Below are 16,395 nucleotides of genomic sequence, written 5' to 3'. Positions count from 1 at the left end.
ACATTAAAAGTTCATAGGATTGTTGGTGTTCTTACCTTATCACTGCCTCTCACATTCTCTAGAAAACAGTATTCGCTCAACGATGCTAATGATTTTAATTCATTTCATATATGATGCATGTGAAAAAGCACAGGGTTTTGTTCCTGCAGTTGTGGCTGCCATCTTGACCCCCATCCAGATTTATTTATTTATTTATATATGCCGCCCATCTCACCAAGAGGTGATTTAGGTGGCTTACAATACTGCCCAACTTAATATTCCCTATTTATATAGGCAGTTGTCCTCAAAATCTTTCCTTGCCTTGCCTTGCCTCTGACTATCATGAATCAATTACTCCACCCACTTAAAAGCTGTAGGCAGCAGTCAGCATTCCTGATTGCAATTGTTGAAGAAAGCACATTAAAAAAATGTGGGATATTTTTTTTTAAAAAAGTTACCAGAATTTGTCATAGCCATTGCTTTCAATGGGTGTTTATTCATGGGACTGTAACGTAACTAAATGACAATGTTTGAATTCTCATGAAGGTTGGCTTTCTGATTAATGTGAGTAGATTACCATTAGAGTACAGACCTGAGTCTCAGAAGGTGCTTTGTAGCACTTTTCTGACTAACATCTTAAAAGGCATAAGCTTTGGTGAGTTGCAGCTCACTTCATCAAATGCCCAGAGTGACTAGACTGATAAAGGGAAGGATTGGTGGTGGAAGGATTCCAAATAGGATGGGAAGCCATTTTAGATGAACCATAGCAAGTGCCGTAAGATTGGAATGATAGGAAAGGTGAATAGCTTTGGCTGTAGTTCTGAGGGAAAATGAAGGGAATTGAGTATGCAAAAAAATGTCAGAGAGATGATTAAAATAGATAAAGCAATAAGTTACTATTTGAATCACATTTTTTTTACTTGTGAGAAGAGGAAGCAGGTTTTTCAAGGTTGCAGAGGGAGAAGCAGAACCATTTATATATACTTATCGGCACAATTTACCTTCCTATTTCAAGTGCCTCCATTCAACCATCGGGAGGAGAATTTTTAATCTGTTAGGAAAGTTATGTTCTCCAGAGGGCAGTACTGTGCAAAAGACTATCTCAGAAATTATGGGGGTGTCCCTTCTTCTGTGGAAGTAGTACCTTTTAGAAATATAGCTTTATTCTGCATTGCGTTGTTTTGTTTTGTTTTGTTTTGCATTAATTAAAGAATTGAAGTAGAATTAGTGTTTCCCAAACTTGACAATTTTAAGGCATGTGGACTTCAACTCCCAGAATTCCACAGCCAGCATTGCTGGCTGTGGAATTCTGGGAGTTGAAGTCCACATGCCTTAAAATTGTCAAGTTTGGGAAACACTGAAGTAGATCAAGGATAGGGAATCTTTGGTCCCCTGGATGTGTCCAACATCTCTAACAATGGTCATATTAGATGACTGCAGCTGCTGGAAATGTTTGTTCAGAAATGCCTGTGCACATGTCTGGACTAGATCAAGGCCAAAATGTCTTCCAACTCTTTATTTCTATAAAATAAATTAACAGGGTTTTAGAAAATGACTGTGCTGTGGTGCTCCAGTAGTACAATTTTGCATGCAAAAGTCTTTATATTCAGGGCTATTCCCACAGCAGTCTAAATGTTGTTATCCTGTATAGGAATTGGCAGAAAAGTGTGCTGAGTCAAAGAAGAATTAGAGATTCCATCCACATTGAAAGCCCTGGGCAAAAGGGACAGTGTCTCGTTTGGTACTACTTATAAGAGGTATCAGTCCTGTGGGACCTGGGCTGTTAGTTTTCCAACTGCGCATGATGGGTCATAGAACTGGCACAAAAGAAGCCATCTTGCTCCCAGGTTCTCCAGAGCGAGAAGACACCCAGTTCCTCATTGCTCCCTCCTCTTGCTGTGGGTGACAGTCAGTGTGGGGAGGAAAAGGAAGGGAAGGTGCCATCTTGGTCTGTTCTCACAAGAACACTGGCAGCAGAGCTACTTCTTCCAACTTAAAACACTACCTCAAGGTGAGTGGGTTGGGGCAAATTAGGAATTACATGCAGTTATGTCATCATGGGGTTAGTAATATATCTTCAAGCTGGGCAAACAGGAGATAGATGAATCTTCAATACTTAACTTTAGCACAGTCAAAATACAAACTTCTAGTTAAACTATGGCTTATAGAAGCCAGTTGATAGCCTCTTCTTTTTTCAGAGTTGGTTTCTGTATTTTAAGTTTTTTACTTATACTTTTGTACTTGTGTTTTATTGCTCTGGAATTATAAATACTATACATATTGCTCTGGGACTATAAATAATTTAAATCAGAATTAGAATAGACCTGGTTAATTGTTCTCATTGGTTAATTGTTCTCACCGTCAGGAAGTTTCTCCCTAATTCCAGGTTGCTTTTCTACTTGATTAGTTTCCATCCATTGTTTCTTGTCCTGCCCTCTAGTGCTTTGGAATTTAAGTTGACCCTCTCCTCTTTGTAGCAACCTCTCAAATACTGGAATTCTGGTATCATGTCCCCCCTCGTCCTTCTTTTTTTTAGACTAGCCAAACCCAAATCCTGCAACTTTTCTTCATGTTTTTGTCTCCAGGCCTTTAATCATCTTAGTTGCTCTTCTTTGCACTTTTTCCGAAAGTCTTAACATCTTTTTCTGCAGTGTGGTGACCAAAACTGGAAGCAGTATTCCAGGTGTGGCCTAAGGCTTTACAAAGCGGCACTAATACATCACATATACAACCAAGGATTGTATTAGCTTTTTTGGCTGTTGCCACAAACTGCTGGCTCATATTTAAGTGATCGTCCACTCTAGGACTCCAAGGTCCCTCTCCTAGTTACTGCACCTTTGGTTTTTCCTGCCTAAGTGTAAAACCTTGTTTTTCTCCACATTAAATTTCATTTTGTTGGATAGGACCCATTGTTCAAGCCTGTCAAGATCTTTTTGGATCCAGAGCTTGTCTTCTGGGGTGTTGGCTATTCCTGCCAGCTTACTGTCATTTGCAAATTTGATGACCTCCCCTTCTACAAAGGATACAAAAATGGAGAATTGGAGTTAGTTTTTTTTTTAAGGGGGAAGGGAAGAGTGTGCTATATTGGAAAAGAGATAATGTTGTTATTTATTTATACAATTTATATATATGTTGCCCCTCTCACCAGTAAGACTTAGACAGTAACAATATACAGAAACAATTAAAATTTTTAAATGTTATATAACAACTAGAACCAAGGAGATGGAGGGCATAGGGATGAGAGTTTGTTCTCATGGAATGTGTCTAATGAAGGATACATTGGAAACAAATCTACATACAGGCAGTCTTCATTTAGCAACTGACTTGTTTAGTGACTGTTCTCAGTTACAGTGTTAAGAAAAAGTAACTTTGCAACAAGTTCCTACATTTATGATTCTTCAGATCTGTAAAAGCAAAGGAAAGTTGACATAAGTTCTTAAGTACAGTCAGTTTCACTGAGTGACCACTTCACTTAATGACTAAGATGCTGGTCCCAATTGTGCTCACAAACCTGTATAACCTGTATATTTTTGTTTCTAGGGTGGCCCATATTTTTTAACTGTCTTAAATGTGAAAACTTAAAAGTATGTAGGTGTATAATAATGTTTCATCATTATCCATTCTTAGCCCTTCTAGGAGATCTAACAACAAATTCTCTCATATGCCTCTGCAGGTTGCAACTGCAGAAAAACCAGAATACAATGTTTCCTTTCATTCTTACAACAAAATTCTTTTAGAAGAAAAAAAATACTTTTTTTAAAAAAAAGACTTATTTCTGAGTTAGTCTATCAAGCTAAATTAATCTGGGCTCCTTTGATTGCTTTTCATGCCAGGAACACACAGGAAGAGAAAATGCACCTCTTTCTTTCAATACATGGTTATTTTCAAACTGAGGCCAAAACGTTCATGTTTCAGAATAAATGAGTACATACTGTATAAATACCAAGTAGTATTTTCCCCTCACCTTGGAAAGCAGCTATTCCTTGTCCTTTTTTTATGGGAACAATTCAGTCAACTTTTTGGAACTTAACCATACATAATCTTAGTGATTGTTTTTTATTTGTTAGTTGCAGGCAGGAGTTTTTAAAAAAATAATTGCAGCATGAAAAAAAAGGATAAACCACCCTTCAATAGAAACTAGCCACCATTACCCATTCATCACATATAATTAAATAAACATGACTGCAATAATGAGATTAACATGTGTGATTAGACCTTTAGTATTTCTTCTAAAAAAAAAATGCAGTAACTTGAGATGCTCAAACTCAGATACAAAGCATTTATTTAAAACACTGGATAATCCTTTTTTTCATACTTTCCACAGGCATTAAACCATTTAAAAAGTAACATAGGAAAAGCAATCTGTACATATTAAGAGTTTTAAAAATGAAAATATCATAATAAAAGTATGTACAAATTCATGCTTTTGCAGAAATATTTTCAGGATCTTATACTAACCTGAAAAGATTACTGCTATCAAATACAGCTGATAAATATTGTTGCCTTTTTCTCTTTTTCTTCTGGTTATAACATATTACCTTGACTATACTGATAATTGACATGCATTCAAGAAATTGTTTATTAACAAAATGTCTAATGTTCTTCTGTTAGCAATACCCTGGGATTTACGTACATAAATGACTATGAGGCAACATCCTTTATATTTTTTAATGATATACCACAATCACTCCACTCCTTCAATTAAAACAGATGCTGCTAATTTGGAAGCCCAGCCATTCTAGACCTATTGATATAGTATTGGGAGTTACATGTGCATGGAATAACTTGTTATTAGGATTTTAGCATGCTGTAATTTTTTGGGGGAATGCTACTAAATATTGTCCCTCTGGAACAGAAAATGCCATGTGTAGACACTACTATTTTACACAGATTGGGGGTGGATGGGGTGGAGTTAAATAGCAGATAAAGGCCAAATGTTGATTCTACAGCTCACATTTACAGCCTGAAAAATCTTTATTAAAATGCTTAATTGCAGAACACGTACAATGTTCCACTTATAAAACTAAACAGCCAACTATGTTTACTCAGAAGCAAATCCCAGAGTTCAGAGCAGCTGTAGGCTGCTACCTAAAGCAAACAATTTAAAAGCCACTCCGAATAACCAAACTAATTCTGGCCTAACTCCTTCTCAAAGAAAGAAATCGGTATCTTGGCTGTACCACTTCAGACAGAAGAGAGGTAGCAAAAGTGATCGAATACTCTCTGTTACAAAAATGACAATCACAAAAGAAAAAGCCCTTCATGTAAAGAACTGGAACGTTGTGGAGAAGTTTGCTTACATTATTCCCTAACATCCTGGTTACTTGTGTGGTTTTTTTATTAAAAGGGAACAACCCCAATTCTGCAATGGTGGTGCAATCCATCTTGCCACCTGAGGGTGAAGAATGTCTTCTCCTGTTTGTTGGGCCACTAACATGCCCTACTTGGCACCACGGAACTAACCAGCTGCTTTGCTGGGGTGGCAGAAAAGCACTCATTGCTTTGGAGTATTTGCTTAATGCCCAATTCTGAACAAATGTTTGTCAGAAGGAAGTGCTAAGCACTGAGAGTCCAAAGTTTGGCAACTGAGGTACTTTTGTGCCAGGTACAAAAAACGTAACTGGGGATGGCAGCCCTCAAAAGATGTAAAAATAAAGCCACACCGGAGGATGAGGACCTCTCCCCTCCCCGTCTCCTGAGAAGCTGACCCTGCCACCTCGCCACAATTGGCTGTTAAGGTGCAGCCCTGGCACAGTGACATCTCACCACTGCCTAGACCTCTGAGGAAGGAGACTCCATAATGCTGCTTGTACTGTTTCCAGACTTAAAAGGAACACTGCAGAATTGAAACCACTCCTTCTATTCTTTCACATCCCTTCAAGTACATTTTTTCCCATCCAGTAATTATTTACAAAGATGTCAGGTAACCCTGGGATCTGGGTTTTGGTACAGAGAACATATTCTTCTGTGGTTTCAGGGTTGAGTGATCTCAGGTGGCTCAGAGATCATTTGGATTGTGGCCTACCCCTGCCGCAGTCCCCATTCGTAGGAGAAGAATTCATGTATTTTCTTTGCCACTGATAGTCACTTGACTAATGCCATTCTCCAAATACTGGCTCGAGGAATCTATGCTCCTGCCGAGCACCGCAGAGGGGATCCTCGAAGACCGGCGCTCCTGGCTCCTCTCCTCAAATGAGCAACAAATCATGCGCCTCATAGTATTTGACATCTCGTCGTCTTTGCAAGAGTAAATTATTGGATTCATGAGAGAGTTCAGCAGAGCTAGGAGAAGGAACCACCTTTTCACATTCTGAACCTCACAACGGGTGCAATTCAAACCATCAAGGAGTAGTACAACAAGTCCAGGAGTCCAGCACACAATAAAAGCACCTACGAGGGAAAACAGAAGGAAAGATTTAAAAGGATTCTTGAAGAACAAATTTACATTTTCTAAAAAATGCTACTCATCCTAAAATGTACAGGCATAAAACAGTACTACACTTGCACAATTCATCTACAGATTGTGATGGATAAGATTCCATTATTTTACCCTCCAAATTATTTTTTTTAATACTTGCTTCAAAGGAAAGTATACTACAGCCACCAATGCTCGTCGGAAGTCTTACATTAGATAATCTGCAGAAGAAGGCTCAACTTATTCTTTTTCCAAAATTCTCTGTTATTATTGCCTAAAATGTTTTGAAACTTCAAGATAGCATGGAATGCTACAAGAGATAGTTTATGAACTGATATGAATCAAGTGGTTGACCTTTGTTTCACAAAGCTCTGAGAGCATCACGTGAATTACAAAGACTTAAACTTTCTCTCATTGCTGTGATACCCTATATTGTAAATTTTTGTTATAACATCATTCTTTAAAAAAAAAAATCCAGGCTGGGATAGAAGTGGAGGAATTTTCAGATGGCAACAGACATAACAGTTTTTTAAATCCAGTTTTTACACATTTAATCTGTTATGAAAAAAAGGGGCTCTGATGGATTAGGAGTTGGTCATATGATTCCACAGGATCTTTTCTAATCCAATCCTGGAGTAAAATTTGAGAGTATAAATTCATCAGTACTTTTTCCTTGAGGTAATGTTCCTTAGGAATTGGTAGGAGGCTGTTGATGATTAGTAACGTTCTGGTGATGTATTACAGTGGGAGTAAGGAAGCAGCAATAATGGACAGAAATGAATAATCTTTCTCTCTACTCCCACTCTATCACTTTTTCTTTGAGAATAAGTTAGTCTAGCCTCTTAGTATAAAAAGAAGGTCCCCATCTTATGTTTAATATTTATCGCCTTCTAAAGATATTAAGTCTGAGTGAATGCTGGCATTCCTGAAACATTGTATTGCTTAGAAGGTACAATACAGAAGAAAAAAAAAACCAGTTTAAATATATGTACAAAAAAATTCAAGAACGTAACTGTGGAGTCACCGGGAATCAAGCCTGATTTCCAGGCTCTAGACAACACAAAATCATCACTGAATTTGTTCAAGTAATATAGCATAAATCTGCAATTAGAGTTTGGCGAGTTTAAAGCAGGCAATTTCTTTCAAGATCTCTTATGGTATCTCATTGAAAACCATGGTTAATGACTTACTTCCTGCTTAGACCTTTTGGGGTCTGCCACTTTCTTTAGTGTCCAAAATTAAAAATACACAAAGTAGCTTCCATTGACTCCCCTATGCTCACTACTATCTTATAACAGTAATATATATATGGCGAGAAGGTAAAAATAAATGCAGCAAATCTTATTTACCTGTAATAATTGCACTACCCACTAAAAGATGGGTTGAATGGGCTTCACAATAGAATGATTACTAAAGTGTAGATGAGCAAGTTGGAAAAGCTTAGGTGGTACATTTTATTTTATTTACATCCCATTATTAAATTCCCAGTTAGGAGAAAGTCTATTAAATTAAAAATTAAAACTACAATATTTAAAAATCCTTCTAATACATTAAATAATTATAAAGCAGTTCAAATGTATTATGTCTTCATATCTAGTGCCAACACTGCAAGTTTGTACTCTAGAATTTCACTGCAAACAAGAGAGGGAAAGAAAGAAAACGGCTACTCATAAACCAACTGTGTGCTTAGCTGAAGCCACAATTGCAGCCCAGCTTATAAAAATAGAAAAATTACAGCTCTGCACAAAAGGCAGGCCGTAGAAATCATACAGAGGAAAATCTGCTTTTTTTTAAAGTCACAGTTTATATTTGAAGTAGTCTTTCCCCTCTTTTCTAAAGTTTACAAATATTTTTGTAAAGTGTTCTTGTGGCAACAAGGAAGTATTCTTCAAGTGATCTGGATATCTTTTGACCAGGGAAATGTGGAAATAATTGATTCAACTACGTGCCTAGAGTTCAACTTACCAGTATACCATCCAACTAATATCCAGTTCAGTAACTTTTAGGAAATAAGGAAGGGAGCTGAGTTCAGTTCCTACTTTTATGCCCGACTTTCTGTGCAACTTTAAAGAAAACCTTCATTTTTCTAACTGCAACATGTGAGAAAAGATTTTATGATCAAGACTGCATGTGTATCTTATATGCTTCCATTCTGCACCACATGGAAATCAAGCTTATTCTTGGTGGCTCCACAAATTATGTTCTTGCATTTTTTTTTTTAGGAACAGTAGAAAGTAGTTTGGCATTTTTTCTTACAGAATATTTTTATAATAATAATTGATAGTAGTAGTAGTAGTAAAGTTGGAAGGGACCTTGAAGGTCATCTAGTCCAACCCCCTGCTCAGGCAGGAAACTCTATACCATTTCAGACAAATGGCTGTCCAGTCTCTTCTTAAAAACTTCCAGTGTTGGAGCATTCACAGCTTCTGGAGGCAGGTTGTCCAACTGATCAATTGTTCTAACCATCAGGAAATTTGTCCTTAGTTCTAGGTTGCTTCTCTCTTTGGTTAGTTTCCATCTGTTGCTTCTCATCCTGCCCTCAGGTGCTTTGGAGAATAGCTTGACTCCCTCTTCTTTGTGGCAGCCCCTGAGATATTGGAACCGTGGTATCATGTCACCCCTCGTCCTTCTCTTCGTTAAACTAGACATACCCAATTCCAGCAACTGTTCCTCATATGTTGTAGCCTCCAGTCCCCTGATCATCTTTGTTGCTCTTCTCTGTACTCTTTCTAGAGTCTCAACTTCCTAATCTAATTTACAACCCCAAATAATTTAACATTCAAAGCACATTCAAGACAGAGGGTTTAATTATGGAACATTTTCAGATATTGAAAAAAGTTCTTATAAGTAATAATTATAGAAAGCACTGTCAGGACAGATGATCTTAAGCAACATTCCCCAATCTGCTGCTTTCTGATGTATTGGACTACAACTTACATAATTCCTATTGATGTCACCATCATCATAGGAGTTGTAATTCCGCCATATCTAGACAATACCAAATTGGGGAAAATTCAATTTTTAAACATAATCACATTCAATTTTGTTTAATTTTTTTTTCTGAAATTGCAGTTATAACTGGCATGCAGATGGCTAGTCCTTTTATGTTTTACAAATATATGAATATTAGTATATTTGGAACAACATTAAACGGGACAAGTAAAGTATAATGAAGCTTTTTTATGATTTTTTTTTATTCTACCTCTATTAGTTACCTAAGTAACTCAAGGGGACTAACTTACATAATGTTCTTTCCTCCTTCCATTTGCCCAACAACAACCCTGAGATGGATTGGGCTGAGAGAGAGAGAGTGACTGAGCCAAAGTCACCCAGCCGGCAATCATACCTAAGAGGAGACTAGAACTCAGAGTCTCCTGTTTCTGGACTAGCACCTTAATCATTACACCAAACTTTCAAACATTTGTAACCCATCAAGGCATAAGATTGCTCTAAGTCAGGTGTCTTCAAACTTGGCCCTTTTATGACTTGTGGACTTCAACTCCCAGAATTCCTCAGCCAGTGTACCTGGCTCAGAAATTCTGGGAGTTGAAGTCCACAAGTCATAAAAGGGCCAAGTTTGAAGATCCCTGCTCTAAGTGGTACCCATTTCTTTCATATATGATACTAAAAATGCATTTGGTCTGCAAGGTACATTTGGTCTGCAAGCCTTGTTTTCTTCAAATCAGAATATTTTTTTTGTTACTTTCTCAGAATTTGGATGATTTTGAGACTTGGAAGATATTCTGTAACACTGCTACAATATTAGCCGCATTCACCAGTCTATTGAAAGAGTTTACAACCTAAATCTATTTTCTCTTAAAGTCTTTCCTTAAAACTGCATTGGTAAATCCTCTAGCTCCAATTATTACTTCCTTCATTCCACCTTCTGGAAAGTACAGTTTTAAACAACCACTCAAAATGTTTGTGTACTGTCAATGTAAGCAATATATGTTTATATGAGGAGAGACTTAAGGGAAATAATAGCATTTCTTCTCAAATATAGGCATGTCACAACAACGGCCAAGGACACTTCAAATTAGCAAACCAAAAGTCTTGTGCTGGCTTGCCTGGAATGCCATATTCTTTCTTTTCAAAAAAAGCTGTTTTGAATTTTTAGCCAAGATGCTTTTGTAAAAGTAATCTGCAAACTGAGAAGTTTCTAGAGCAGGGGTTCTCAACCTTGGCAACTTTAAGACTTGTGGACTTCAATTCCCAGAATTCCTCAGCCAACAAAGCTGGATGAGGAATTCTGGGAGTTGAAGTCCACAAGTCTTAAAAGTTGCCAAGGTTGAGAACCCCTGTTCTAGAGCACTGTCTCCAACCCAGCAGCTTCTATATACTTTAAACTGCAATCCCATCATCACACATAAGCACAATGACTTGAAACTGAAATTGTCCAAAGTCAGGAAAAAATGGATCTGAGACATGAAAAAGTATAATATTCAACAGAAGTGTACGTAGTTTCGTTCAAAAGTTTGTACATTTTTTTGCTTGATGCATCATGAATTCAGGACAGTAATGACTGGCTTTACTTTTTTCCTAGCTCTTGGTATATATTATACATTATACAATACATACTACATATAACATATAATTTGTACATATTTTGACCATAATTCCAATGTTTTTATACAGATTGCTTAATCATTCTTTTAGCCACTTCTTTCTAGTTATGGTTAACTACTTAAAGATTCATTTCAGAGGAAAGCAGAGAATATTAAATGAACTATATTATCTGACACAGTTACTAAACAACAGTGTATAAATCTGGATGACAAATGTATAGACTTCTGGTTTCTAGTCTTCTATTCCAAAGGAATATGAAGAAGTGAATAAACTGGCCAAAATCAAAACTCTTTGTCTTCTTTAAAAAAAAAAATCTTAAGTAGAAACAGGGAGTAAATTTTTACAGGTTTCCTCCCTAGCTACAGATAACAGTTTTTAGTCTGTGAATGTGAAGGTCAAATGTATCAGGCAGAGCCTATTATGCAAGATGAAGTGAGAATTAATAGCAAGAGATCAGAAGGAAGGAAAGAAAGAAAGAAAGAAAGAAAGAAAGAAAGAAAGAAAGAAAGAAAGAAAGAAAGAAAGAAAGAAGGAAAGAAAGAAAAAGAAAGGAAGGAAGGAAGGAAGGAAGGAAGGAAGGAAGGAAGGAAGGAAGGAAGGAAGGAAGGAAGGAAGGAAGGAAGAAAAAAAACAGTTGAATTTTAAGCATCAAGAGCTTGGAGAACAGATGCAGAAATATAAGCCCTCATATATTATTGTTACTTCAAACACTGGTTTACAGCAAACCGAATCTTACTGTAGCTAAAGCAGTCAGCATACAATCCTGTTAGTCTACAACAGCGGTTCTCAACCTATGGGTCGCAACCCCATTTGGGGTCGATCGACCATTTCACGGGGGTCGCCAAGCAAGGCTGTCCGCCATTTTTTCCCCTTTTCGCGGGTGCCTTACCTGCCTTGGGCTGGGCCAGCTGGTGGCCCAGACGGTGGTCAGCCTGCTCCGTCTCTGCCACTTGCCAGCTACGCCTTGGCCAGTGCAGGGGGCGTCACCATGCATGCACGGCGCTCCCAGGCAGGGAAAGTCCTCGACTTACGACTGGTTGGGTAGTCCTCGACTTACAACCGGTTTAGTCCTCAACTTATGACCAGTTGGGGGTCGCGGCATTAAAAAGGTTGAGAACCACTGGTCTACAAGCACTTTTATTCTAAAGAATCTATGCCTTGTGTTTCCATTGATGATGGCAGCCATGCTAGCTAGTTCGATATAATGGCTGTTCAATCCTCTACCCTCTTTCTAAAAAAAGTTGTCCAAAAGAATTTTCAGTAGGGGCTCCCTGACACTTACACTGTCAGGCTCTAGCAAAGAGTTCAAATTCAGAAATGACAACATTAGCCATTGGCTCATTGCCACAAATCAATTTCTAAGAAATGGAGAACTAGTTTTGGGGAATAAAACAAGACGTTGGACAACTTAGGATAAATGAAAGCAGCTCAGTAATTTTTCAATCACTAAAATACGCAGATACAGGGAGTGGAAACAGTCATTTTAAAATTTAGGTAGATTGTTATCTCTAAACATAATAGGAGAAAGAATTAGAAACTTCTGAAAAGCAATTACAATGACGTGCAACCTTAAAGAAAATACTTCTGTGCTCCTGAGCAAATTAATCAGTTATAATTTACTGCAAACAGAGCCTTTATCTGATTTCTGAAAATATTTCCATCAGTTTAGAATGGCTAGATGCTTTATTTTAGAAGTAGTTCATACTAGAAAACCCCTTTTTTTCCCCGCCCAAAGGCAATGAAACATACTTGAAACATTGCAAATATGTGCATTAAGTGCACATATTTGCATTAAGTCTTTGGAGGCATCTTTAATTCTTGTTAACTGTACTTAATTAGAGCAAGAGTTGCGTGTCAGATGCTCATTTCATTTGCAATTCTGATCATGTATATTAAAAGCTGGCTCATTAATGCCAACTGATCTTATTTGAAATCAAAATTTCAGAATTAGTGTTATAACTCCTAACTAGGGTTGTAAATTTTTCCCTTGAAATGTTCCTTCAATCTAATGACTGCAGGAACTCATCAGCTGAGCTTCTGTATGAATCTTCCTGAGAGAGAGAAAAAGTTGCCTGAATTTCTGCTGACACACAGGTTTGAAGAATAAAAAAGCTATGACCAAGAGACAGGGTGTAATCCTATTCGGATTTCAAGGCCTTCTGGCTGAAGGTTTTTAATCTTTTAGGTTGCTAAATATCTGCTACGCTTTGGAAATCAATTCACAATCTTAAGACCTGTCCTAGAGATGTGGGTTTACAGGCCTGAATTCCATGAAAAACAAAAAAAGCATTAGGAGGTTATGAGTCACCATAAAGGCCGATCAGAATTTCAGAAATTGAAGTAATTAATAGCAGATTGAATCTTGACATCAAAATGGTGTCCACCAAATATATATTTTTTGTTTTCTTCTGTACAAAGGATTGACAGCATTCTCCTATGGAAGAAAACAACTAAGCACTGGGTTTTGTAGGTTTAAATGGATCTAGCATTTAGAATTGAAAGATAAAGTGCAGTTTTATGTACGCAAACATATGTGGCAGAGCCCTTCCCAAAAAATATAATGCCCAGAAACGTGTATATGTGACAGAGCCAGTTCCTCTATTCAAATCTAGCTCTCAAGACTTTAATTTCACTTATGTACTAAAAGGAGAAGCTTAAAGCCACACGTAAGGCCACATGAAACTGCTGGGAGAGGACATCTGAAGCTTTACATGGCATCAAGATATATCACTCCTTGCCTTCAACTTCAAAGAAGTAGCTGGTACTCTCGAACACTGATTAAGTTTAACACTGGGCTGGAGTGGGTAGTAGTAGTAGAAGACTGAGGTTCTGCTAATAAACAGGGATCTGGACTTGGGGCAGAGATTCTGTCTTATATGGATAGGAATGTTCTTCCCCTGAAAAAGGACGTTCTCTGTCAGTGCTCCCTGGTTTTGAATCACAAGATTTGAAAGTACAGGGAGTCCTCAACTTCTGACCACAACTGAGCCCAAAAATTCTGTTGCTAAGTGAGACATTTGTTAAGTGAGTTTTGCCCCATTTTGCCTTCTTTCTTGCCATACTGGTTAAGTGAATTGCTACAGTTGTTGAGTGACAGGTTGTTAAGTGAATCTGGTTTCCCCCCATTGACTTTGCTTGTCAGAAAGGGGCAAAAGGTAATCATGTGAACCCGGGACACTGCAACCGTCATAAGTATGAGTCAGTTGCCAAGCGTCTGAAGTTTGATCACATGACCATGGGAAGGCCGCAGTGATTGTGTGAAAAGTGGTCATAAGTCACGTTTTTCAGTGCCGCGTTGTAACTTCAAATGGGCACTAAATGAACTGTTGTAAATCGAGGAGTACTTGTAGTACCTGCTGCAGTAAGTGTATTGCATAATGATGGCTACTAAGCAGCTGAGATTCTTTCTAGGTTGCTTAGATTTGGCAAGGTAACTTTTTAATTATTTTAATTGATCTGTCTGGGTACCCATCTCACTAACATGACTGTGGGTGGCTAATACAGGTTAGAACTGCAGTATAAAAATACATATCCTGACAAACTAAAAAAAAATAAATCAAAGTGCCCTCTGGAAAAAACATGTATCAACAATCCCAAAGGTGCTTTTCAAAAGGACAACCATGGCCTGGATGATTGAGAATCTCCACAGGCATATACCAACAATGTGGGCTAAATTACTAAGTTAAATCTTTGCAATGGTTGTCTCAAAAGTGCTTTTTTCTTCAAAAGGCAATTGGACTGGGTTTTTTTTCTCTTTTGAGGAAGAAAACATTTCACTTCTCATCAAGAAGCTTCATCAGTTCTGATGGCAGTGTGTGTGTGTGTGTGTGTGTGTGTGTGTGTGTGTATGCGGTGATAGAAGGATAGCTCCTGACAGTTGAAACTGGGAAGTGGGTGAATGGAAGGATAGGTGGGTAGTGGTGGAAGAACTCTATTTTTTGCAGTCATCTGGTTGTTAGCACTCTCTGTGAGAACTGTTGAGGCCACTTGGAGGTTTATCTGTGCCATCAGAGTCACCTGAATCAGGGTGCAATTGGTTGTGGAATCTTCTTGGAACTGCTGCCAGGGCTGCATTGTAAACTGGAGATAGGGGGTGTCTTATTCCTCCCCCTCTGTTCAAACCAATGGTCCTCTCTATCCAAAATGTGGTTGCAACTATGCAATGGTTACACCCTGGCGTGATGACTACAATGCAATACATTCTACACAGGATTTCTCTTGAAAAGTTTCTGGAAGTTGCAATTAGTGATATGCCCAAATGTATTAATTGCGGCAAAGTATAGGGATCATGCTATGCTTGTACTGAAAGATCTGTTCTAGATGTCAGTTGCTTAGTAGACAAAACTTAACATTAAAGACCTTAATGGCTTGGGTTGTGGCTCTAGGAGGACCACCTCCATTGTTACAAACTCGTCCTGGTGTTATCTACAGAAGAGGCCCTTTTAAAGATACTCTCACTATCAGAGGTTTGTTTATCTGCCACATAGAAGTTAGCATTTTCCCCTATCGCTCCCAAGCTATGGAATGCATTAGTATGGAACTGCATTTGACCCCCACTCTTGATGTCTCAAAAATCTATAAAGATGCAGCTCCTATGCCATGCTTTAAGTATTATTGTTAACTGATGTTTATGTTTTAAATTTTTGCATAAGTTCCCTTTTTAAAATTTTGCTAGCAACCACGAATATTCATTTCAGCAAAAAGCTATATTAAACAGGAATTAAATGCCCCAGTAAATATCACCTGTGCTGAAAAACTGTGTTCAGAAGCCATACTCTATCAACAATGTGTTGGGCTGTGAGAGAAAAGATTTGCAGTCAAATTTCTGGAGAGCACTAAATTACAGGTGTGTGTATGTGTGTTTCTTATTTAATAGCTTTCCTTTTATAAATACAACAATGTGGGTATTTGTTTTGGCTTTACTCATAGTAAAGGAAATGTAATGCTGACATTTTGGATTTCAACCAATTACTACTGGGAAATTCTGCAAACTTTTGTGAACTATAGTTTAATTTAATCTTCACTTTATCAAAGTTTTATGTTTGATCTAGCACCACCTTTAGAGAGACTGTCTTGGTTGTGCCATCCCATAACATCTATCTCAGATGCTCTGATAGGCAACGAAAATAAGAAGAAATGTATAACCATCTAAAGAAGAAAGAAAAAGTCTGGAAGAAGTTTCACCACAGAGCATTATGACTATAATTAAGCATTATTATTATTATTATTATTAATAATAATAATAATAATAATAATAATAGTAAAGTTGGAAGGGACCTTGGAGGTCATCTAGTCCAACCCCCTGCTCAGGCAGGAAACCCTACACCATTTCGGACAAATGGCTGTCCAGTCTCTTCTTAAAAACTTCCAGTGTTGGAGCATTTACTGCTTCTGGAGGCAGGTTGTTCCACTGATTAATTGTTCTCACTGTCAGG

General features: G+C 37.8%; 1 protein-coding gene across 2 annotated transcripts in view; it reads right to left on the bottom strand.

Moving 5' to 3' along the window:
- Positions 1-4,244: 4,244 nt before the first annotated feature.
- LPAR3 (lysophosphatidic acid receptor 3) overlaps positions 4,245-16,395 on the bottom strand; it is a 30,655-nt gene continuing 18,504 nt past the window's right edge. For both annotated transcript variants that reach the window (XM_039321023.1, XM_039321022.1), the window contains exon 3: positions 4,245-6,369. In XM_039321023.1, coding sequence (XP_039176957.1) covers positions 6,038-6,369 — 332 coding nt within the window. In that variant the 3' untranslated portion in view covers positions 4,245-6,037. The remainder of the gene's footprint in view (positions 6,370-16,395) is intronic.

Source organism: Crotalus tigris, unplaced genomic scaffold, assembly GCF_016545835.1.
Source record: "Crotalus tigris isolate CLP2741 ecotype Arizona unplaced genomic scaffold, ASM1654583v1 scf7180000023718.2468807, whole genome shotgun sequence".
NCBI classification, from domain to species: domain Eukaryota; kingdom Metazoa; phylum Chordata; class Lepidosauria; order Squamata; family Viperidae; genus Crotalus; species Crotalus tigris.
Note: the sequence above shows the minus strand (reverse complement) of the source record. Positions and strands in the feature narration are given on the sequence as shown.